This window comes from Phoxinus phoxinus (assembly GCF_949152265.1).
Source record: "Phoxinus phoxinus genome assembly, chromosome: 21".
Classification (NCBI taxonomy): Eukaryota; Metazoa; Chordata; class Actinopteri; order Cypriniformes; family Leuciscidae; genus Phoxinus; species Phoxinus phoxinus.
The window spans coordinates 8,257,588-8,283,875 of NC_136896.1; the positions used below are offsets into that span (position 1 = coordinate 8,257,588).

The 26,288-nt window shown below is 36.6% G+C and overlaps 1 protein-coding gene across 9 annotated transcripts in view; it reads right to left on the reverse strand.

Annotated features, from left to right (window-relative positions):
• Positions 1-2,341: 2,341 nt before the first annotated feature.
• The window catches only part of qki2 (QKI, KH domain containing, RNA binding 2), a 37,103-nt gene continuing 13,156 nt past the window's right edge, over positions 2,342-26,288 (reverse strand). Inside the window, exons 2-9 of one of the 9 annotated variants that reach the window (XR_013795557.1) lie at positions 26,124-26,263; positions 20,635-20,751; positions 16,143-16,286; positions 11,897-11,984; positions 10,294-10,578; positions 8,734-8,808; positions 7,590-7,710; positions 2,342-4,128 (exon numbers count right to left, since the gene is read on the reverse strand). Coding sequence is in view for 7 of the 9 variants with exons in the window: in XM_079594415.1 (XP_079450541.1) it covers positions 7,661-7,710; positions 8,734-8,808; positions 10,294-10,581; positions 11,897-11,984; positions 16,143-16,286; positions 20,635-20,751; positions 26,124-26,263 (902 nt within the window). In the remaining 2 variants the exon portion in view is untranslated. Of the gene's footprint in view, positions 4,129-4,697; positions 7,711-8,733; positions 9,520-10,293; positions 10,582-11,896; positions 11,985-16,142; positions 16,287-20,634; positions 20,752-26,123; positions 26,264-26,288 lie in introns of those variants that run through there. The other 8 variants (XR_013795558.1, XM_079594417.1, XM_079594418.1 and 5 more) reach the window with 8 other exon arrangements.

The following is a 26,288-nucleotide window of genomic DNA, read 5'->3' on the forward strand; positions in this document are numbered from 1 at the left end:
CATCCATTTATTTTCTCCCTCTCAGTGCACGTCCATTTTTTGTGCTATAAAAGGAACAGTGTAGAACTAAAATGAAAACCCTTTCATTAGGCCTTATTTACTCACCTTCATGCGTCATCCCAAATATAGCCTAGCCTATGCTGCTTTTAACAAAAGCAAAAACATTTTCATACAATCTTATTGACCACAATTTTAAGCGCCCAAAACACTTAAAAAGGTAGGCTAGTGAACAGACCAACATTTATTGATTATTTTTTTTAGTTTTTCTGGCTTCTAGAGGTGCGGTCCTTAGGCTACCGTTGTTCGTAGAATTTTCGCAGGCGAAATATAGAAATTTCAATCCACGTGATGAGGAATTTCGCGCGAGCGCCAATGAGTTCCTCTCTCCGCAATGTGTTTAAACTGGTCACCCCAAATCTCTGATTTGAACAACAAAAAGCTTTGTCTTTCGGTCAGTTTCTCTAAAAAAAAAAAAGCTTTAGAAAACATTTAATAGCCTACCGGTTGTCCCCCAGTTGTGAACCTTTATGAGTGTTGTTTTTGGCGAGAGGCTAATCTCGATATGAACTGTGGTCGTTAGAAAATAGCAGAATTAGGTTTCTTTACAAATTATTTTCCAAGGAAAAATAAGAACATTTGAGTTCAGAATAAAATGAGGACAAATAAATAATAGCCTATATTGTTCATTCTGCAGTAGGCCTACTATTCTTTTTAAACAATCTTTGTTGTCACAGACTGTGACAGTCACAGATTAAGCTCTGTTGCTGTTCTTTTGGATATGACTAGATTTGTTTAATGGTTGGCGACTTTGCTATAAACTGAAAAGGGAACAAAAGCTAGTAACTAGGACTCTTGGGTGCCGTGATGAGGTCTTGTGGGAACTAAAAGTGTCTGATTAGCTTTATCAGCTAAACACAGACCATTACACACAACAGCAGCTCATTAAAACAATGTGTGAACATTTAGAAAATTGAAATACAGTTTTTAGAAGGTTATTCAGATTTCCTTCGCTACTCCTATTCCTCTCAACACTGAACAATTGCTGTGTAAGTGTTATGACCTCTGCGATTTCTATGAGGATATTCACTTTTCAAACGAGGAAGTGATTTGAAACTTACATTTTATAAGCCTGATGTTTGTTACTATAGTTAGACAGTGCTGCTGATGAGCAGCTGAAAAATATTCCGGTTAGTGGGTGTTATTGGACTGACCTCCAGTTATTTTACAAAAGACGATGTTAGCTTCTTTTGTTTTCTTACACATTTCAGACAATCTGGAAAGTTTTGCTTGCATTGTATGGTTTCAATGGACTCCTTTGAAAGACAATTACCGGTGTAATCTATCTGTGGATACTCTTTTCTTGGTGACTCTTATGACTTTTCAAAACAGCTCAACAGATGGCTACAATACAAAAACAAGCACACATAATGGAGAGCGTTGAGAAAGAGAGAATAATCAAACTGTGTGAAAAAGAGGTGGGTGTTCTTCCAACTCAAGCAACCGTACCGTTTATATAGATTTTACGTCTTCCTTTTTTTCTGCCCCATAATCATCCTGTCACTTTCCTGTTACATGCAGCTTTGTTCAGGATGATCAATTAAACAGTACAGAGAAGTTTGGACCCAGATCTTCTCCGTTATCTACAGCAGACCTGAATCAGATTAGTAGGCAAAGTGTTCTGGCACATATAAAAAGCACAAGAGAAAGAGCGACCAAGTTAGTTTCTTTTTTAAAACTGTGATTTTAATATTTCGCTATTGCTTCTCATTACAGAGTTTAGTCCAGCATATTTCAGTCAGTAACACACTCTTTTGCTTAATTTCACACAAATCCTTTTCTAAAGATTCAAAGCAGACAAAAGAAATTATTGACGGGGTTAATGTAAAGAAATCATCAAATGTTAGTACAATCGGCAAGAAAAGATTAATCAAATTATATAACTAGAAATTGTTAATAGTTTACAATTTACATGAGAAGGCACAGAGGCAAAGCAACAATGACAAACCAAACACCCCAGCAAATAATAACCTCTTTAAAACTTGCTCAGTGTGAGGCTGGAACCAAATAATATTGTTCATCGAATGGGGTTTTCCATTTTCCACCTATGGAATTATATCATCATGGAAAAAATATCTGTCTCTCAAAAAAAATGTCTCTCATGTCAATTTTTGTAATAAGGCATACTGTTCATATCTGGAAATGTGATTTAATGTTATTTCTCACATACAAAATATGATAGAAAAATACATTATAAAATGTTACAATGGTTATAAATAGGACTGTATATTTTCCAATGCAGGAAGCTGCTTGGGTTTGCGACAAAACATAACGACAATAATAATAAGCTTGAATGGCGAGTTGCAGTTCATTGGCATATACAATACACAAACACTCACTCACACAATCATCAGTAAACATGTTCACACATGTCGACACGGTCTATAGTAATACTGCATGGAAGGCAAACACTAAACCAAAAAACACACATTAACAAACAACTCCAGTTCCTGGTCGTAAAAACAAATTCCATCCGTTAAATATATTTGCAGGATTTTTCCTTTAGAAATATCCAGATTAATAGTAATAAAAAAAGAAATGACATGCAACTTGATAACAAACGCAAATGTTTTAAAAGTATTGCATTTGCTCGGCATAAATACATCCAATATTATTAAAAAAAGGAGATGCATCTTCTAAAAATCCAGTTATGATAACCAAATAACAAAATGTAAATCATAATTTGTTAATAGGCTTTTAGTTTCTGAAATGGTACTGGAAGACCAACTGAAGGACATTTATTCGGTCATTTTAATAAAATTTAAAATCATTTGCATAGGAAGGAAATGTGACATGTCTGCACACAACTTCTAGTACACTTCAATTCTTCAAAAGGAATAAAATGAGTCCTGTACTAATTAACCCTAAACCTTTATCAATTTCAACCTGCTGAATTGAAAAACAGCTCCTTGAGATATAAGCTGAGTGAAAAACACAGAATCGAAGTAATAGTTTAGAAGTTTCGTATTGATGTGCTTCATTGCTGTATAACAGATGGCTCTATAAACATACACATATATTTTCACAAACAATCAGATTGCTAGCGTTAAGAGCTCAAGAAGTACCTAATGTAGTGTGACAGGGAAAACTATTAATCATTATTTGTAAAGAAAAATATTAAACGCACATAAAAACACTAGTTTTTGAGTGTAACGCCTGCAACATTGTTCTGTACACCTCGTTTTCATGATCACCGATAGAGGAATTGAACAGAAATACCTGATATGTTGGCACATAACACATTGATGGACATTCATACTTGTTCGTAATTGATGATAGTGTAAAATAAGGCACTTTGTTCGTTTTTATTTAAAAAAGACACCGTTTTGGTCTCTAAATATTTGTCATAAGGAAATAAGCATTGTTTGTTCATCATATTTTGACAATACTGTTTCTTTTTAATACAAAAAAGGATCACCTGTGGAAAAATATAGAATCATTTCCTGTGCAGCACCCACGTATCAAAAAGATATTAATTGATGTTGTGTTTGTACACTTCCTCACGTGACTGAATGCTTTTCGACAGCTCTCTGAAGAAAACGCTGGTAGGCAAGCATGGCTTTTACATCCCTTATGGACATTTGGACCTCTAAGTCAGCTTTAAAGTAAACTGCAGGCTTTTTCTTTTAACTCTTCAGGATGGTATGAGAACTGCAGTGCACAAACTTAGAGTGTTAAACATGATGCTCAATTATTCATTTTTAGAAACAAATAAAGATGTGTGTTTATTTAGTGTGTGCATGTGAAGGGCTAACATTAGGATTTTAGGTGTCGCCCAGACAGTGTTATTGCTTTATGACACTTCAGTGCAGGCTGGGAAGCCCAGGTCACCTGACCAAGGAGGTCCTCGGTTTGAGAAGGGGAGTGATTCGGTTCTGCGGGTGGTGGCGTGGGGCCATCACGGCTTCTCGGCTGTGTTAAGCGAATTAAAGCTGCTTCTGGGCTCACCAGCAGGCTGCCAAAACATAGAAGCGAAGGACGAGAGCCAGAGAACTGGTCAGCAGGCAGGCAATGGTCAGGTCATCATTGGGTGAAGAGTTCAGAGGGTCATTGGTTAGTTGCCGGTGGCGGCTGGGTTGTTAGAGAGAAAAAAAAATGGACAGACAGAGGGGAAACGAAAAGAAAATAATAAAAGGACATAAAAAGGACACAAAAGAAAAAAGATAGAGAAGGAGATTAGTTTCAGCTAGTGACGGTTGGATGACAATATGACATTACTAATTACAGCTACTGTAAGAGAAAACTGCTCAAAGTCTACATTAACACGGAAAAATCATGAAAGCCTCATGATTTAACTCCAGAACCCATCTCCCAGGTGAAAAAGGTTAAAGAAGCAAAAAGGCAAATCAATTACAGAGTCATTACGAATTAAACTAACAGCACTTAATAGTTAGTAGCAGTCAACTGAGTTTGGGTGTTTGGAAAGTCAAAATCAATCCTGGATTAAGAGATGCAAGGATCCTCTGACTGCTATTAAGCATTAGAGTGCTGAAAATACAAAAGCCACAAAGCTGCTAGTGATAATGATATGGATTCATGAGTAGTTACAGAGATGTGACGAGAGAAGTAAAATCAGAGAGTGACAGGCTAATCAAAAGATTTCTAGACAGCACAAAAAGTTTGGTGTTTTTTTTAACTCAAATTTTATTGCCTTTAAAATTGGGCTATTTACAAAAAAAAAAAAATACAGAATGCTAATCAAACATGATACTAAAGCACATTGGCTGAAATTTAGGGCTAAAACAACACTACAAACACAATGAACACAGTCTACGTGTTTCGCAAGCTGATAAACTCTCAGCCTAAAACTTTATAAGACTGTCACAGGTACGACATCCTAAAAACAAAATGTACCCCTTATGGAAAAATAACATGGCATTGTTCTCGAAGCTTACATGTTTATAAATTCCCTACTCATTTACAAATACAATAAAATTTCATAAATGTTCTTGCTTTATAGTTAAACATATTGCTTTCATAAACTCATCTTTAAAAGATCACACACGATAACTGGTTTTCCATACATTTGACAAAATTCAAAAAGAAGCTTACTGCAAAACAACAAAAACAAACAAACCAAAAATGGAATATTTCGTCAGTTCATCTGTTGTTCTTGTGCTAACAGGCAGGCACAGTGTGTAACCGCTCTGCTTTGATAAACAACCTAACATCTCATGAGGTTTTTTGCGTTTCGTTTTTTTTTTTTTCTTGTTTCACTTTGCTCTGTCCGAGTAGCGCAGACTAGGAGCTGGTGATTTAAAATCTTCAGTGCAAAATACTTGTGCCATATTTTTATGATGAGGAATTTCTTGAATGGAGAGTTTAAGGGATCATAAGCACCTTTATAATGCACAGAGCAACTATAAAAACGATAGTGCATATGATGACTTACACTCTCAAACAAGTCCTAACCTTCATAACTGTCTAGTCTATCTCATGCGACACTGTCCGAGCCATTTTCCCTGCACAGGAATCTTATAAATGATCAGAGATCTTTCTGTGGCTGTGGGCAGTAAGCCAGACAAGGTAGATTTGACTTTTTGTGCAATTTCACAATTGTTATGCATTAAACTGGTCAGTTGTATTGGTCATTAAATTATGACATGTTAAAGTCTTACGGGAGTGAAATTCACTTGTATTGATCAGTAGATTCTCACATTTAAAGTTTTTTTCAGGAGTCATAGTTAATATATGTACAGTTTTGGCACATCCACATGTTTGTAATATGAGTTGTTTAATTCAGTTTCATTACAGCAATCTTTAAAAGCTGGCACTGTAATTCCCTTAGATCCAGTTTATTCCATTTAAGGCATTTGAAAGATTTTTTTTATCATGAATATGCTCATTGACCCGGGCCAGAAATGATTACTTTTAACTTAAAATACAATTATCAACTGATCTATACATAAAAACTGCAGTAAAAGGTATAAATACAATATGTAAGTTGAGGAAATATTCTCAAGAATGCATTAGAAAATTGCAATATGAGGGGAAAAAAAAGATTTAGCAGAAATCAAAGTATCTTTACAGAAGAAATACTGTACTGTAATATGAGATACAGGTTATAACAAGCCTGAAATAATATTCAGTAGTTTGAAGTTTCTCAAATAATATGATTAAGTTTACGTATATATCATACATTGGGGGAAATTCTAAATATTATTTATGCTTGTCTGGCCAGGTTGAACTATGATAAATAAGCTTATGTTTCATTATGTGAGACAAAAAAAAAAAAAAACTTAGATCTTCCTCCAAAACCTAAATCTTGTAAAGTTGTTCCATTATTCAGAAAAACTCTTTGTAAGCTGCCAAAAAACTGTTTCAGATGATCAGGATTGAAAAGTAGATTTAAATGGGACACTACTGTATTCAAGCGGCATAAAAGGATCTGCAAATACACTAAAACTCCGAAAGAATATTAAAAGGAATGACAAATGAAGAATAAACCAAAGCAAACAAACAGGTGAGCTCCATTACCCTTCATTGACTATGAGCCTGAAGGCCATCACAACGTCATCAGTGTAAGGAGTGTAGTGGACAGTCAGTTTTGCTCCATGTAGGTTCTGTGAACCCAAAGTGGTTCTAACACTATCACACTAGTTTTTCATCTACATACGTCCACAACTAAACTTCAGGTCATGTTTGTCTCAATATACAATGCATGTAAGTGCTGAAGTTATCAGATCATACCAATAGTCTGTTCCAAAACCTGGTGAGCTGCCTACAGAGCCAGTAGTTATGAGCTAATAATATGCTCATTGATTCCATTCTGACTTAAAGGCCATTCGCAATGTGAGGATTAAAGATAGCCTCGGTTTACCTCATTTTAGCCTAAGCCGGAATGGTGTGTATCCTTCACGGAAAAGGCAATCCCAGAATGCACTGTGACGTTGCATTCATTTAATTACTGACAAGTATTGATAAAACATTTTTTTTTAAAGAGTTCAGTATACTCTACACTAAAAAAAAATGCTGGTTTGTTTCAACCCAATTTTGGGTCAAATATGGACAAACCCAACGGCTGGGTTTGTCCATATTTCACCCAAAATTGGATTGAAACAACCCAGCAGTATTTGTGTTCTATGCGTTTGTGGCGCGCAAATCACATAATACTGTGCACACGTTACGCAAGCTCTTCCTATCGCGACGATCTATTCCTATCCTTTTATTCTTTTGAGAATTAACAACTTTAAAACGCTATGGAGAAAGTCAAACATGATCTAAAACAGCTACATAAACTAAAAAGACAGGGAGAAAACAGGAGAAAACATAATCAAGTTGCATAAATTATAAAGATTTTTAAACTACTCATGACCACCCATACTAGAATTTATCACGTTTTTTTGGAGTTGCTATTTGTAGATTAATAAAAAAAAAAAAAAAAAAGTCAACATTGAGGAGCCATCAATGGTCTCACATGTAATTCTAACCTTATCGTAACAAATGCTATAGTTAAACAATTACAAGAACTATGATACATTTTCATTAGGGCAAGTACAAGTTTAAAGTATGGACGTTTTTGAATTACTGACCAAACAAGCAGTTTTTCCCACGTGTAAAATGTGTTCTGTTCTAATGATGACGGACAGGAAAAACCTGGCCTTCAGATATCCCAAGAGATGACATAGCTGTAATCATTTTGAGTCTGTTGAACTGTTAAGGAATGGGAAATAAATCATTTCAATGTAAGAAAATGTAAAGTTAGTTTGACTTCCCATGGCATTTTGAAGTAGAAAATTCTATCAAACTGATAAGGTTTCAGATGCTTAAATAATATAAAATACATAATATATCCTACGTAAACAAGTAATTGTTAAGTATAGGCTACTTCTTTATTGCAGTTATGTTATCAACCAACTTTGCATGTGTGGATTATAGGTAAGATACCACAAAAGACCATTTTGCTAAATTAAATAAATAAACAAACAAATAAATGTGATAAGGGAGCATTCTCTGAGACCCCACTAAAACGGTTCACACGTCGGCCCCCTTAATGTTCAAACCAAAACTACACCCTTGGTTCTATGCATCTATATATCCTTAAAGTATCACACTGTTAGCTTAGCAACATGCTAACTGCAAACTTTGAAACTATTGAAATCAGTTGCAAGTCGAGTCTCCTGTGTGCAATGCAATTTATGTAACGTGTTGCTTAAGTAGAGTGTTCCAAATTGTACATTGCGTTCCATGGTGGTTAGGATGCTCTTTTTGAAGGTAGCTCACTAGATTTTGGAACAGAGCTGAAATCTCGGAGTTTGGAATGTTTTCATAAACCATAAGGATGTTTTGACCTATTGTAAATCAGTTATAATTTTTTGTTGTTCCAGTATTCTATTTTTTAACCTTTGCTTCAGTGACCCCAAGAACATGCTCAACATATAATACAAGTAAGATGATAACACCTTCAGTTTCAATGCATTTCTAGGTTGGCAGGTTTGGTGAGTAAACAAACCCTGCACAGTATGACTGGCATGTACTATACCCGATAACAGCAACACTGAAATCTCAAATGATGCTTTTGTTTGGAAGGTTATTAGAAGTTGCTAAAAACAGTTCATCTCTTTGTATTGAGTGAGATGCAATGAAAAAGACAGTGTAATCAGCATACTGAAGAAGACAAAGTACACACACACACACACACACAGAGCACAGTTTGAACACTGGAGCTAAACTAACCTCGTTCTGCGGTCACTACCCTTTGGTAAGGATGGACGCGCATATCCTGCCTTCGTACTTTAGTAGTCACTGCACCTGCTCAGAGCGCAACATTGCCAACAAAACAAGAATTAACAGATTATTCATCAAAATACATTAAAACGACATTTCACACAAAATTGTTTCACAAACAAGTCTTGTGAATCCAAATTACAAGGCACAAGTGACCTTTTCTCCATTGTGAAATCACATCATGTTGTTCCCCTTCTCAATTTCCCAGTAAATCTGAAGTATTTCCATAAAAACACAAATGCTGCTTAATGCTCCGACTAATTTAAACTATAGAGCCCTTGTATTCCTCTCAATACACAAGATGCTTCAGATAAAATGAATTCACTACAGGCTTTCATGGAGAATGTTTTTCACAAGCACGTTATATTAGCAATAATACTGATCACTCTCTAAATATCTAAGATACAGTTGCAGGAGAAATTAAGTGATACAAATATTACAAGCTAAACAAATATAGATTACTTTCAAACAGAGGAATGTAATAAGGCTTAATTATCAGTATTTATCTGAAAATATCACTTTTTTTAATCTATGAATAAGTCAACAAAACAGTTAAGACCAGTGTAAACATGAGTAGTAATGATCTTTAGTCTTTTGTTTCTTATAGAAATCGGTTTCTTCGTTTGCTCTTTTGTTCCGAGGCAGCTGTAAAGCAAAGCATTTTTAACACTCGTATGGGCTGAAGACTGTGTAAAACCCCTGAGCATTACTAGCCTTTTGTCGGGAAAGCCATACCTACAAGGACAAGACAGAACGCTGGAGTTAGTCTACTGGATCTCTGAGCAAACGAGGACAGACTGTGTACTCCAAACAGGGTTGGACATATAGAATATAATACGAAATAAAATAAAATATAATAAAATGTATTTAAAAAATATATATACATACTTCAATATAAAAAATTATGTATTTTATTTTAAAAAACAACAATATATTAACATAAAATGTATTATTATTGGTAACTCTTTATAATAAGTATAGAGTAGCAAAGCAACAATATAATTTGCAAACTACTAGTTTATAGTTAATTAATAGTTTATAAACTGCAGTTAATACATTAATAGACTATATAAAAATAGTGATTTCTTCTTTCATTGTCACTGTAATTAAAAAGTGTTATTGTTTAATTAGCTCATAAGTAAAGAGTTAGATAATGCTTCGTTAACAACTTATAAAACATGAATATTTCACTCTTTAGATTACGTCATGGAAAATCGGAAAATGTCAAAAATTAAGTGCTTTAATCCAGCCGTTTTTGGACATTAATTACATTAGTATTAAGAGTTCCTTAAAATGTTTCAAAGTATTATAGAAAGTGTTACCTTATTATTATTAATATTATTATGAAAATAAACTGCTACAGACAGATGAACAGTATAGCAAAATCTCTAACTGTTGACAAATACCATGCATTTTGGGTATATCATACCAGTCATAACTCCAAATCATAGTAATTGCATAATCTGTACAAAACACCTTTAAAGACAAACAAATAATCAAATCTCTTACCTAAAACACCACTGGAGTCAATAGGATATTCAAGAATGGAGGCTGGGGCTAGGGTGTAGGGGTAATCGTAGGGTGCATAGATGATGCCTGACTCGGGGGTCTGGGGTAAGAGGTGGTGCGGCGTGCCCGTGGGCATGAGGGCAGAGGTCTGGATCTGTCGGATGAGGGGCATGAGGGTGGGTCCGTTGGGTGCAGGGTTACGCAGTGCCCCAGTGGGCATCCCCGGGGAGGGGCCGGTGATAATGCGGGGATGTTGTGCTGTGGCGGCCAAGGAGAAGGCTAAGGCTGCTAAACAGAACAAGATGCACAAGAGCAAATACACAAAAGATGTGAGGGGAAAAGAAACTTGGGTGCTAATCATTTCAAAAAAGCAAACCAGCTGCCTATGCAAATATTTTCACACAACAAGTTTGCTTATTAATTCATCCACATGGCAACAAAAATTGAGATGGGCAACTTTGGTCCTGGAGTGCCACTGTCCTGCACAATTTAGCTCCAACCCTTGATTTTAGCATTCCTGAAGACATAACCTGTCACTATTCAGAGGCTGCATCCTTCGAAGGCCGATTGTGTCACGGTGGCGCGACAAAGGCGGTCCCAATTCTAAGGCTCCTTCAAATGAGTCCTTTGTTTCCCGTGCAATGAGTGATAAAACAGATGGATCTTTTGCGGCCTTGCCTACCCCAAAATTTTAAAAAAATGACGAATTACACTTCTAAACACAAGTATTGGGTTTCAGCTTACTCAAATATAGAATGATTCAACATTTGTATCATTAGATATTTGAGACCATGGTGAACATATGTACACAGTTTGTGAACCCTGTTTTGTTTTCAGACAGTTCAACATAACTTTCAAAGAAGTCCAGTACAAATGTTACTGCCACTCAACAACAACAGCAGCTTTTAGCAGTTGCAATTAACACTAACAGTGCTCGTTCCAACCGTCACTGACTTCGAAGGATGCAGCCTTTGAATTGGGACACAGCTATTGCTTAGCTTGTTCAGGTGTGTTTGCAGGACAGTGGTCCTCCAGGACCGAAGCTGCCCATCCCTGGTTTAGGTCATTATTATTGTAAGTCAATATTCAAACTTTCTTTTTAATCAAGTTCACAAAACCCCAAAATAGGCCGCATATCTAAAACTGAAATGATGTACAAAAAGGCTCGGGTTGAATTAATTGCAAGAAAAGATTGGTTTATAACAAAAATGTTTGAAGAATATCAATACAGTGCTCCAATATCTTAGCCTGGAAATCCAGACCTAAATCTGAAGGATTAATGGTCTGGCATCAACTAATGAAAATCAGCCAGCTCGAGGGGCGGCACAAAGCATGCATTTGAAAATCTCACTGCACGCAATTGGATAACACTACGACCAATCATACACAGTCTAAGCCGCATATGCTTAGCTACCAGCGAGGTTAACTGGTAGACTAGACTATTGCAAGCACTATAATCAAAGCTAAAGAGCCCAATAGAATCGAGTTGTATTGCAAAAAGTAAACTTTGAAAAGAAATTAGTTTAATATAGAGGAATGAATATTAGAGGGGAAGAGAATCTGGACAGATAACCAGGTCGATGTTTGATGATGTCATTCTTACGTGACTTGATATTGGCATCTCTGTATGTGCCGTTGAGTATGGCCAGCTCCATCAGCTGCATTTTTTTCAAGCTGTCTTCACCTTCAGCCTGCACATACACATGAAAAAAGTTGTTTAGAATAATTTTACATTGTTTAGCTTACTTAAAAAAAAGCTGGATTCTACATGACTACACTTTTTGTCTACTAGGATGTTTGAGAAGTAGGCAGTGCAGTGGCGTGGGTAAGCTAACGTTTCACACTTGCTAAGAGCTAGCGGATGATTTACTCTGCCACTGTTAAAACAAGCCAGCCCCAAAGAGCAAGAGGTTAAAAAAACAGATAGCATTACTCTCAGCAGCGAATGCTGAGATCAACGCCTCTCTGCATTCCCGTTTTCCGTCGGCTCATCCTACAAGCTGTTTCCCCATCCGCATAGTTCACTTCCCCTGAAGTGGACTATTTTTTGTCAATTAAGGTTCTCAATCAGCTCTGCAAACTTCCAAAGGGTTTGGGGACCACAAGATGACTTACAATTATTACAATAAGACAAAAGTATTTAAATAATTACAAACTACAAAATCAATGTATTTTTTATTTTAGTTTACCCCCTTAACAAGTTTTTTTTTTTTTTTTTTTTTTTTTTGGAAGAACCAGGATTCCCACAGTTTTTAAAAACTTGAGGAAATATGAGGTAGCCTACTTTTAAATAACACACACATAGCCTATACATACACACAATAAATTATTCTTTTATATTATTATTATTATTATATATAAATATTTATACATTTTTTAAATATAAATTGTACATTCATTTTAAATATCTAATTTATATATTTTTCTAGTTATGCTAAACACTAAAAAATATTACATTAGTAATATCATGAACGCCTGGGAAAGTTATGAGGCCTTCAAATATTGTGGACAATATTCTATTGTCTGCAACACTTCTCCACCTAATCATTTATCTGTGCATGACAGGTAAAACAGCCATAAATGCACTGATCTATTGACAGCAACCATATAAAAATTCCAGCCTAAATAAGTGAAAAGATCAGCAACTGACTTTTCGTCAAGCTCCCAGACAGTAAAGTGTGAGTCCAGAGCAGATCAGTAAGGGGCATGGCAGACAGGCCACAGAATAATATGAACTATGTCAGCAAGCAGAGAAGCGAAAGAAAAGCGGAGCTTTTCAAAGTGGGATCAGTGTGTGTGTGTGTGTGTGTGTGTGTGTGTGTGTGTGTGTGTGTGTGTGTGTGTGTGTGTGTGTGTGTGTGTGTGTGTGTGTGTGTGTGTGTGTGTGTGTGTGACCCTTCTCTCTGCTTGCTTTGCTGAGATCTGACCGAAGCTAGTGAATATCAACCACTATTCAGACTGTGTGTTAGTGAAAATACATATATAATACCGGTAATTATAATATTTTGATGAAGGAAATGCTGAATTCAACAAAAATTGCAGAAAAATATTAATTATTCTCGTGAAATTAACTTCTCTTCCATTAGCTTTTAGCAGAAAATGGTGGAAGAGCACAATTCAAGCTCAAACCTGTTATGAAAAGACATTTAAAAACTCTATATACTATAAATCAGTGGTTCTCAACTGATTTGGTCATGGGACCTACATCTGTGGTCATGAAGCCACAACCCAGGGATTTGAACCAAGCTCATTTATTTCTCAAAAATGGTTGAAACATACAAGTAGGCCTACCGTCCCACTTTACTTAACATACACATGCATTGTAAGAATATAACTAACACAAGATAAACAATGTATATCCCCCATTCATACTATATTTTTTCATTATACAATAATAAGTTGGTATGAGCCACCACAGTCATCAAAAATATAGAAAAGCAGAAAGTAAAATAAAGTGGTATTTCGGGTTAAGACTACGGAAACTACAGTTGCATGATAAATACACAATACTAGCATGAACTGTTAATGAAACATATGGACACTGATCCATATATTTAGGTTATAAAAAAAGTACATTGAAAAAATATATACTGGATGCCAAAGCTTTAGTTTAGACACCATTAATTTCAGGAAAGAAACAAATGGGATGAATTTGCTTAGAGAGTGATTGGTTGCTATGGGGATTCTTTTATATCTTGATATATAATTGCAGAGACTAATTTTTCTCCCAAGTGAGACAGAAAGACTAGATATTCTAAGTCTCGGAGGGGAAGAGATGTCTTCCATGTGTTTTGGGCCTTGAGCTGGAAAACAAACGCCCCACAATAACTTTTTTTCTACACTGGCAGTGAAACATTCAACATGTTTGAAATATGAAATGGTTAAGAAGTGCATGACTTGTCACTGACTTGGCTAAAACAGATCAAATTTAATTCAAAATAAATATCAAAACATTATCTTTGAACACTACTTTATTACAAAAAGCAACATCTACAAATTTCTCACAGCTTTAAATGAGTAGGCAGTGCCCCCCCCCCAAAAAAAAAAAAAAAAAAAGAAGCTGAACACTTCCCCAGGCTGGTTTGATGAAGACAAACACAAACGCAGTGGGTTTACCTTTAAGACGAGAGCTTCCTGGAGTAAACAGTGCTAAACTTTATAAAGAGCTTATTCCCCATTCAGGGTTCCATTGCAGAGAAAGGGCACAACTGTCAATCAAGGATCAGTGCATCCCAAGAGGGTTTCCATAGTAGCACCACAGGGAGTCCAGACACCCTCTCTCTTTGACAGCCGAGGAGGGATTACAGTCCACAATTACACAATATTCCTCAATCCCATTCTCTAACTCTATTCTGCTCTCTACATTAAATAGCTGATCTTAAGAAATACCACAGACCCAAGAAATGCTTCACTTTAAAGTTAACAAAACATAATTTGCAACAGTATTATTTTATTATTATTGAAATACTATTACAGTGTTTATTAATATTTGAATTAGCCTTTTTTGTGTGTTTTAATCATCAAATTATCTGTTCAAAATCATTTTCTGTAATAAATTTAAATGTGAACAATACCAGCACAAACAATAAGTCTGTAATGTTACATATTTTTGAGTGAAATGGAACAATAACTGAGAAAAAAAACTAAGCAACCCATTTTAAAGGTATAGAACAAGAATAATATCAAGTCATTGACTGGATTATGTCTCTACTTGATGGATAAAAAAACGAAGAAAAAAAGTTAAAGTTAAAGGTATATTTTCTTTTTCCGGGTGGGTAGCCTATACTATTGGTCCACCTAAGTGTCAATCATTCTGGTGATATGTTTACGGAAGGCCGTTCACACGCTGGCGTGCGCTAAAAGCACAGGTTGGGCTTCCCACTGATGCATGCTATTTGGAGAAATCCATTTAAAATCACTGCTATGTGCATTTTAAAAAAAAAATAGGAGAGGGCGGGTCTTTTCTAAAATTAGGAAAGATCCTCCGCTATACCTTTAAGAAGGCATTTTGATGTTAAGCGACAAAGCAAAATAGTTTCAGATGACATGGAAATAGTATTAAAGCAAATATGACCAATTTTGATTTAAATTTTTTTTTACTTTAATATTACATTTTAGTGTAAAGTCCTAAAAAAACTTTTAAAAAGTCAATTGTTCTTCTTGACATTTCAATCTACAGTATCCAGATATGATTAGATAACTCTGATGCAAGAATATTGCTATATTTCAATGTCTGACCTCGTAGCTATTTTACAAATGAAAAAACCGTTGTGAAAAACACTACAGAAAAAGAACATTTCTCTCAAATCTCACTAGGCTTCTAATGGCACTTCCTCCTAACCTGCTGTCACTTCCTTTAGACCCAAAGGTTAATTGGCATTCAGCTCCGCGTCCCAGGGCAATGCTGAGACTTCTGTTGGTCCCCTGTGGGGATCTTTTGAGTCTTGACCCTTCAGTACTGAGCTCCTCATTAATTTATAAGCAAAGGTAATTAAGCCTATTTAAAACTGCACACGGTGCTCACCTTTGCACATCTGGAGTCATGTGTGCTCAATGGCTCCAAATTCATTCTCATGGAGGAAAGCAACTCCTCTGTTTCTGCTCCCTGCTCACATTTTACCTGTCTGAGGATGCAGAGCAACTAGCGGGAACACAGAAAACCTGCTGAGCGCAGCTCTTTCGATTAAGAGTGTTCTCCTCAGAGTAAATATATTTATCAGTGCCCAAGCAGCTTCTCCACGAGTCTTCTTTGCAAATCAATGTGGATTTTTCCACTCTACACATTTTTTTGAAGCCTCTTCTCAATAAATACACACAAGGTCAGGAGATCAAAGGGACAAATCACTCACCGCAGGGACAAGCAGTTTCTTGACCTCCTCGACGGCTCTCTTGAGTTTGATCTCAGCACGGTTCTGAGAGTCTTCCACAGTGATGAGGACATGCAGGTCTTCGTTCAGGTGTTCCCAGTTGGGCTTTCCTCGGTTTTGCTCTTCCTGTTCAAATGAAAACAGAAGAACCATTTGAGAACCAGGGCTGTGTGCGCTATTCAAAGCAGAATTATGATTTTTTTTTTTTATCAATTCACAAATTTGAATTGATGTGTGAAACAGGACGCAGAATTGCAACTTGAATTTGAATGCAAGCTAAATTAATTAAAACGTGTAACTAATTGACAGACAGACAGACATATAGACAGATGGTTTCAAACGCATGAATTGCAAGGGAGACAATTCTTCAGACAGACAGACAGACAGACAGACAGACAGATAGATAGATAGATTCAAACTCTTGAAGGGAGACAATTCTTCAGACATACAGACATACAGACAGACATACAGACAGACAGACAGACAGACAGACAGACAGACAGACAGACAGACAGACAGACAGACAGACAGACAGACAGACAGACAGACAGACAGACAGACAGACAGACAGACAGACAGACAGACAGACAGACAGACAGACAGACAGACAGACAGACAGACAGACAGACAGACAGACAGACAGACAGACAGACAGACAGACAGACAGACAGACAGACAGACAGACAGACAGACAGACAGACAGACAGACAGACAGACAGATAGATAGATAGATAGATAGATAGATAGATAGATAGATAGATAGATAGATAGATAGATAGATAGATAGATAGATAGATAGATAGATAGATAGATAGATAGATAGATAGATAGATAGATAGATAGATAGATAGATAGATAGATTCAAACTCTTGAAGGGAGACACTTCTTCAGACAGACAGACAGACAAGAGGTTTCAAACTTATGAATTGCAAGGGAGGATTTTAAAATGACAAAAAGGCTAAAAAATAAAGTCATGGACAGTCAGAGAAAAGACAGGAAATGACAGTGAGAAAGAGGTGGGGGTGAGATTGGCAAATGACTTGATCCGCCCACATAAGAGCTACAAGAAGACGTGTCGGAGAACGTGCACAACCGGCCAGGCCACATTTCCAACAAGACATTTTTTCAAGTATTTTCCAGGGACATTTGTAAGACTTTGGATCAATTGCCTATGAGCGCACAGACCGCTTCCTGTGAATACGCAGTGCCACAGTTTCCATGGAAACTTTTCCAGACTCGTATTCCAACTGTACAGCTAAACATGGACATAACCTAAAACATCAACACTTAGCGACAGTTAGCTTAGAAACAAGTGACTGTCGGTTTATCTCAGGGTTCAGACCGCCAACAGCAGTGACAATCCTGTTGCCATAGAAATGGGGCGTTGAGCCTTATTGAATGCATTGTCTCCAGCTGGGTTTTTCATCACAGCGGGGCTTATGTTTACGACACAGCTCAGGCCTACAGAACAATCCATTACTGTGAACTCGCTCGCTGCCTTCTGAGGTTCCCACTTCAAGCAATCACAGACATCACCATGGCCTCAAGGGAAAAGTTTGAATGAGAGTAACAAAGACATAGACGGCCCGGCCTCATCCTTGACCAGGGGACGCCAGCTTCAGATCACAGTTGGTGGCGTTGTATTTGCTAATAAGTGGCTGCCACCTCCTCAAGACAGAGTAATTAGATGATCAAATATGTGCATCCGATAAGGCTGCAGTCTTAAGCACAGCTGGTTATGTGCTAATAATAACTGTAATTTTGACTCTGAAAAAGTCTAAGCAGCAGCACAATGCATAGAGGTCTTCTTCTGGCCTACTTTTGGTGGGTCGGCAGTTTTGTGCACAACACAGCAAAGTGTGAAAAAGTTAATAACAGCTATAGATCATCAGTGAATGTAAAAGGCCAATCCAACACAAGCTGTAAATTACAGAAAGTTCACATCAACACGATTTTAGCAAGCTTTCATAGAAGGATTGTGAACCTAATGGTGCATTTGGTCTATTTTCGATTTTCATTTGTACACAAACTTCCCTCAAACTTAGAATCTTTATTTTGCTTTTGCAAAATTACAGCATACAGCATAAACAGGCTATTGCGTCATGTCATGTGATATTATAAACGTAGAAGTTTGCTATAGTAATAATTGACCAAAAAAAAAACCTGCCATCATTTACTTCAAAATATGAAAGGATATCCAAGTTGCTCTTTTCCATAAAATGAAACCATAAGATGTTCCTCAGATAATTGAATGGCTTGAAGCATAACACTACTTAAATTTATTGTATGGTGCTTTTTTGCTTTGCTTTTGGAACCTGACAGTTCCTGGTACCCATCCACTTTCATAGCTTAGCTTATCCTTTTGTTTTCCACAGAAAAAAATAAAGTCATACAGGTTTGGAATGACATGAAGGTGAGTAAATAACCAACACCATTTTAATATTTGGATAAATTCATGCTTTAATTACGAACGCCTTTCACATCCAAAAAAAACCTAACCCTATTATTTGTTTGTTCCAGGAAATGTGACAGTAAATCTAATTTAGAGAAAGAGAAGAGATGCAGATGGCATCTCCATTTGACGCATGACTTGTTTGCCCCTGGCTGCAACTTTTCTTATTTTTCTCGCTTCCTTGATTGCCATAATATTTCACAAGATTTATGCACAAGTTTCGCTCTGCTGTCAGAGTAGTTTCAGTGTTACAGAAAAATAGTTTGCAGAACACTAGAGGGCTTGATGGTTTCATAATCTAACATTCATTTTAGCACAGTACTCAAAAACTTCACAGATTTAATTTTGACATGCTATTATGACAACAGCTTTTTGCACTGCTGTCAGAAAACAATTATGTCAAACTTGAGGAAACAGCTGAGGTTTAAACTTTCCATTTCGATTGTGTGTTCTGCGCTTCCTAGATGTGCAACACTAGTCTGGCAAAGAATGCTGAGCCACCAGTCTGTTTTTCCATCTTGACCCACACTACGAAACAGCCTTTATAAGCATCTCTGGTGTGATAGACACAGATTGTGCAATACGGTGAGAGAATGGTACTTTGCCTAAGGCATCTCAGCTCATTGTGTTCCATTAATTCCCCATCAATCTGAATCTCATCAATGTGTCTAACCCAATATTTTACCGTGTATGCTCTTAATGTTTTATGCGCAAGCCTGTGTAGGCAGTAGAAGTTGCGCTGTGAGGAATAAACACAGATGGTGTTTCCTCAAAAATCTCAAACTGATGAAACAAGTGATTTCTATTATGTAAAAAGGAGACATTTTATGATCCATCTGTGGATCACTACTACAGGCTTGGTGTGTGGGAGTGGGAAACAGGCCTGGACTCAAAACGGTAGTTGCTAGAGTCTGTATACCACATTGAAATCAAACAGGATGACATCAAGCACTTTAGAAATGCACCAATGCAATGCCATTAAAGCATTACAACATTTTGTAGAATTATTTGTTCTGTTCTTGTTTATTTGTTCTTTTCTTGATTTTGATAGTTTAAAGTACTGGATATTTGCAACATGCCCATACTTCCTCGTACCTAAAAACTTGGGCTAAATGGTGTAGGATGACGCATTGCAAGGAAGTGAAACCGTATTCTTTGAGCTTGAAATCCAGAGCATTCTCCTTTATCTAATGGCACTCATTTTCATTTTAATGCGAGTCATTTTTCCTCTGTGTCAGGCAGCCTTGGAGGCAGGCAGATCGTCTGCCTCAGCTCTACAGTTGGGAAGGCCATGCAGACTCCGTCAGGAATTCCATTAAAATGGAATTGCCTGGATTTTGTCTACTACCATTTGGTATCTATTAGTTATGCGCTGTCGCAAAGATAGTATATGGTCTTCGTCACTATAAAACATGCAGTAAAAACACAGCTCGAAAGAAAGAAAGAAAGAAAGAAAGAAAGAAAGAAAGAAAGAAAGAAAGAAAGAAAGAAAGAAAGAAAGAAAGAAAGAAAGAAAGAAAGAAAGAAAGAAAGAAAGAAAGAAAGAAAGAAAGAAAGAAAGAAAGAAAGAAAAAGAAAGATAGAAAGAAAGATAGAAAGATAGAAAGAAAGAAAGAAAGAAAGAAAGAAAGAAAGAAAGAAAGAAAGAAAGAAAGAAAGAAAGAAAGAAAGAAAGAAAGAAAGAAAGAAAGAAAGAAAGAAAGAAAGAAAGAAAGAAAGATGTTTCTTCAACTTGGATGTTTGAGTCATTTAACTTAAATGAAATTAAACTGACTTATTTATAATCATTTAATCTTGTATAACTTACAAAAATGTTGAAAATTGCTCAACTTATTTTAATGAGTTAAAGTAATGTAAAAACATGTTGTCATTAATTATGAATCTTTAATTATGAAAGAAAAAAGAAAGAAAAATATTTTAAAAAGAGAAAAAGATATTGAAATAAAAACGGAAACACCGTAAATAGAAACAAAAGAAGAAAAGTAAAAAAATAGTACAATGCAAAATAAAAGAAGATCTCACCTTCTTCTTGTCTCTCATGGAGCCTTTGCCTCGCACCATGATCTTGCAGCCCGTCTCTGCCTCCAACTGTTTGGCTGTCAGGCCCCGGGGCCCCAGGATTCTCCCCACAAAATTAAACTGTGAAGAGACATCAAAAGGTAAGGAAAACAAGAGAATTCTTTCAATGGAAAACCTCTGCATTTTACACATCTGGTATGAGCATCCGAGTGCTGAAAAGCTGAAATCATTTGTGTTGCCGTCTCGCCGTGACTAAATGATGTGTGCTTTATCACCGTGCACACGCATTCACTTTTAATGCGCATTGCTCTGATATTTTAGTCATTATAAAACTATTTAACATGGTTAAAAAATACCTTTAAAAACTAGAGCGGCAGAGGCAGCCACAGTCACATCCTCAAGGTTACAAAAGACAGACCATCATCCCCTCAGCTAATGGTTCTCCCATATGGAAGTTTTGGCAGAGCTCGACGTAAACTGCAGCATGGTAACATAATTGTATAATTTAATCAAAGGGACTTTGTAAACCCTGGCAGAATGTGAGGAATGCTTAATCCCCCTTTTATTGAAAGGGGAACATCTAGAGACCAAATGTGGTTTTGGAATGTACCATTTGCCACGGGGGAGCCTTAACCGCTCCACCCTATTCCTGCACTGACACAAGTCACATGGAACAAATTTAACCTAACAAAGGGGTCAAAGAGTCATATAAACAAATACCTACCATATTTAACAGCCAATTTTACTTGGAATAAGAACAGGATGTACACGAAAGTACTTGCTTGTTTGTTTTTTAGTCCAATCCAAATTCATGTTTCAATTGATTTCTACATGATTTCTGCTTTAAAAGTAAAACGGCAACAATAATTTGTATTCTTACATCGACATACTATTTTTAAAAACCAAGTTGGTTTGAACCGTTTCCACAATCAATGATGATTATAAATGATGTTTTTCGACGTCTTCGTAGGGAAACCACCAGGCAAGCATGCTGAATGATTACTAAAGCTTTGATTCGACCCATGGCGTGATTTATTGCGCTGCCCCTTTAACAGTCGCGAGGCCAGAACATTGTGCTTTTTGGCATTTGTGGGCCAGTGGCAGCGCCGCGCTTTCAGCATTTAACCTTATCTGTCACAAGGGTTGAGTGATAAGCCAGGCAGCTGCATCTCTCTCAGGGTCACAATGCATTCTCTTCCTTTTAAAGCTCATGTCTTGGCGGGCCGTTCACAGCTGCTGGGGGCCGATGGCTCTCTGTGCTGTATATTTAGAGTTGAGCTCATCAAACTACTGTGTGGATGGCACTGTCTGTCTGTCTGTGTCCTTGTGTTATTGTCGTTTTAAGGCAATGTTTGTGCAACTGTTGACTTCGTGAACTTCGTTTTTGTCAGTCAAGATGTTTTTTGCTACCTTCTGTCATTCTGATTGGTAAGCCGTGTAACAGTGAGATGAGTCACCGCTGGTCTACGTAACCGCACAGAATAAATGACAGAAATTACTGCTAGTGTATAATTTCCAAAACAAAGGGACAACAGCAACAACAAAAAAACATTCATTTCGAAGAGTCGGATAGTGGGTGGATATATTATTGTTTACAGCACAAAAATACGCTTTACTAACATTATAAGTGGACATTGGGGTAAAAATTAAGAAAATAGAAATAAAAACAAAATAAAGCTGTTTTTATTTGATCAAAAATACAGTAATATTGTGAAATATTATACCTATTTAAAATAACTGATTTCTATTTGAATATATTTGAAAATGTATTTTATTCCTGTGATGATAAAGCTGATTTTTTTTGTATCATTAATCCAGTCTTCAGTGTCACATGATCCAGAAATCATTCTAATATGCTGATTTTCTGGTCAAGAATAATTATTATTATCAATGTTGAAAACCGTTGTGCTGCTTAATGTTTTTGTGGAAATATTAATGTGTCCTTGCTGAACAAAAGTATTTTAAAAAATCAACAACAAAAATGTACTAACCCCAAACATTTTAATGCCTTTATAGTGATAGATCAGTTAAGGTTAGATTTGTTTTTCAAATTAACACAAACAACGGGGGGTTTTATTTTTATTTTACACCCATTATATGGACTTTTAATTTTAATGTATGTTCATCTGAAGAAAGTAAGTCATATACATCTGGGATGACGTATTGAGTTATTGATGAGAGAAAATACATTTTTGGGTAGACTATTCCTTTAAGAAGACAAAGAAAGTCACAGAATCCTAACAAAAAGTAAACAGTGTCTTTTTTGTGATTTTTAACAAGTTCAAGGCTCTTAATGAACAACAATGAAGCATTGGAAAAACCTCATTACCAGTCGACAGCCAGAGAGAAAAGAGTGGGATGAGGATGACAGACTGAGGCGACGGCCTGAGAATCATTCTGAATGGTCTTTACATAGAAACAGTGAGAGCATGCAGAATAGAAATCTAATCATCATTCCCCACCCCGCCCATCTCCTCATCAAAGTCCACATTTGTTTTCACACAGACTATGCAGGCAGGGATAATGTTCTAGATCATTCTCTCCAAAAGGCGACGGAGGACAGAAAGGCCAGTGACCTGCATGTCTCTCACCCGCACTTGGCACTGGTTGTGGGATGGTGGTAACCCTGACAGGTTCCCGCAGGATTATCGGAATTCTGGTTCTATTACAGGGGAGCAAAGCCACTCTCAAAACAAGCCTGATGATTGATGGCTGCAAATAAGATAAGATTTGTTGGACACCAACTGATCTTTAAAAGACAACGGCCAACTAAGTGTAGAGGAAAAAAGGTAGAGGCAAAGCAACAAATAAAAGATAAAAAAGAGGGAATAACAGTATCTTACATTTGCTAATCATGTACATTTGTTTTAAACCTTACAAACATTCGATTTTCTGTGACGTGAACACTGAAAATTGAATGTAGTGGATTAAAGGCAACTCTAGCTGGTTGACAGTTATGTTGAAATGTCAAGAATATTCTAGGAAGCGTCAATAGAAATATTTGAAAATAACTAAATCAATAATGTATTGCACATTATGCCACTATTCTAGCAAAAGTGTGTAGTTTGTTTATTTAAATGATTTGAAATTGTAAAAATATCCAGCTATATTGCAATTTAAAACAATCATATACATTTATATATCTATGAATTAATTTTGCTAAAAAAAATCTATTTTATTTTATTTCAGCAACATATTTTTGTACATTTATTTTAAAACATTTCGCCAAAGAATAAAATGTACCTTATTTTGAAATGGGGCCATTGAAAATGTTGGCCAGGCAATTACAGATCTAAATAGGCCTGAAAAATCCCTATTGTTGAGCCTGATTTATCACAATAACTGTATAACTGTATAATATTGCACATGACCCAGACATATTGGTGCTGGTGGGGTGCTACTCCAAATTACTTTGTTGCTTTATGAATATGTGACCTCAATAAATCACTCAACAATGGGAAATTCTGAGCAGGTTGTCAAAATGTATCAAATTTTAATACACTAGACACCTGACATCAAGTTGGAAGTTCCTGTGTTTTGTCATCCATCAGGCTAATCTATACAAACGCTCTTCTTTCTTCAAAATGTGTTTACTTGACGCAAGAACAGCATCAGAATGAGATATTTTACATTTTATAAGAGTTCCAATTTCTCTACATAACTTTTCAAACAAGTTCATTTTGCACACTTGCTCAAGTGCTGTCAGTAGTTGGTTGGGTTTCACCCTAATATAGAGGACAATGCACAGAGGTTAATTATAACTAAACGGGAGATAAGAGAGAAGCCCCAGTAACGCATCTCTCATTCAAACTCGATTAACCCTGACCCTACTATCACTCTTATCAGCTCTTTAAAATGGCAGAATCGTGAGAGCTGACAGCCAGAAACACTCCTCCGTCTCCTTAACATCTCCTTAAACTCAGTCTCAACCCTAAATCTGTTCAAGATCAAACGAGACAGATAATCGCCCACTGTGAAACGTACATCCCAACACTTTATATACAAATGTTTCAGATTGGACTCCTCGCGTAATCCACTCTCGGGCCTGATGACCGTTTCTGCATAAATTATGTTTTCTGAGAAGAGTTTCTTGCATCGAGATTTGAAAGCCACAATGTATTCAAATTAGAAACACAGGCTGTGAGTCAAACAATGCCTAGGATTTGCAGTATTAAGCAATATTTACCATGCTAATTATTTTCATTTGATTATTGCTGTCCTGGTAGAGACGAGTTAATTGGATCAATCTGCTGCAGGCTTCTCATGCTCCCCTGAGTCGACGTCTAAGGTAAAACAATCAACGTGCAAGAAAAACCCCAGAGGATCCACCTGTGATTATAGACTTGAAATAAATGTGCTTTCATGGACAAATTACCAATTTTCTGTCATTTGAGTAATCTAAAAAAAAACATGTGTTAACACCAAAACATGTCTCTCTCTTTATTTACATGCACTAGTCGGGGTGCATTTGAATCCCTCATAAACATTTTCAGGAGGTAAAAATGGCAGTTTCGGTACATTACTTTTCCAGTAATACCATGAAGTGGCAATGATCTTATCAAAATAATAATCTTCTCTAAAGCAGCTTTATTGACCTTAATATTGCATAAACATGCCCATTGCCCACACTGATGGAGATTCAACAGCTACTCAACAGTCTATGAGTTAGAAGAAAACAGCAAGGACTTTGGGCAGCATTTGGGACGGGGCCAAACATTATTTTTGCAATTCAGGGAGTCATTAGTGTCAGAAATGGTTTTCTACTTTTTACTTGCTGCCTTTACAAACCATTGGCATAAATGTGTTGATTCTGTAGAAACCATACTGTCCGAAATAAATCTTTAGGGGTACAACAGTAGCCTTAATGAGACCGATTTGTATCTTAGGTGTGCATATTATCTTATCCCGGGTTTAGACTAGACAATATTTTTGTCTGTTATCATAGTCACTGAGTCAGATTATAAAATTTTGACTACATTTTGGTTGTGTCGTGGACAAGAAACATGTCAGACTACACGTTGCTTCCCAACCAATCATCGCTTGCCGTCGTTAACAATGTGCGTGATATCATCAAGAAGGCGGAACTAGCATCTGACCCAGAAACAAGAGCGTAAACAACCATTGCTACCATTGGCCAGCATTTATCTTTTTTCACTCTGTCCTGGTAGTCCCTCAAAAAAACATAAAATTATGTTTGTTTTTTCTTTATAAAACATTATAAAAGTCAGTAGTATTGTTGCCATATCTCCACAAACCTTTCCTCCATTGCATAATTCCACCAAGCAACCGCGCCAAAATCGGGCAGATATCGTGTAGTCTGAACCCGACATTAAGGTATGTGCTCTTTAGGGTGGCATACAAAAGGTGTACTTTTAAGGGTACTGCCCCACTAACAAACTCGTTTTTTTTTACTTGTTTCTGACAGTGTAGCTACTAACCAAACATTTCTAAAAACTTGATTTAAGTTACAATAGCAGTGAAGTAATACTTACGTCTGGGAATTCTTTTACAGGCACATAGAGTTTCTCTTGGAGTTGTGCAATGGGCCCCACAGCATCCGGGAGCTCGGAAGTCCTTCTATCTGTGCCGTTCATGGTGTCATTGTACATGTCCTTCCGTACCCGTCCAATTTCTGTCAAACAGACACATTAAAAACT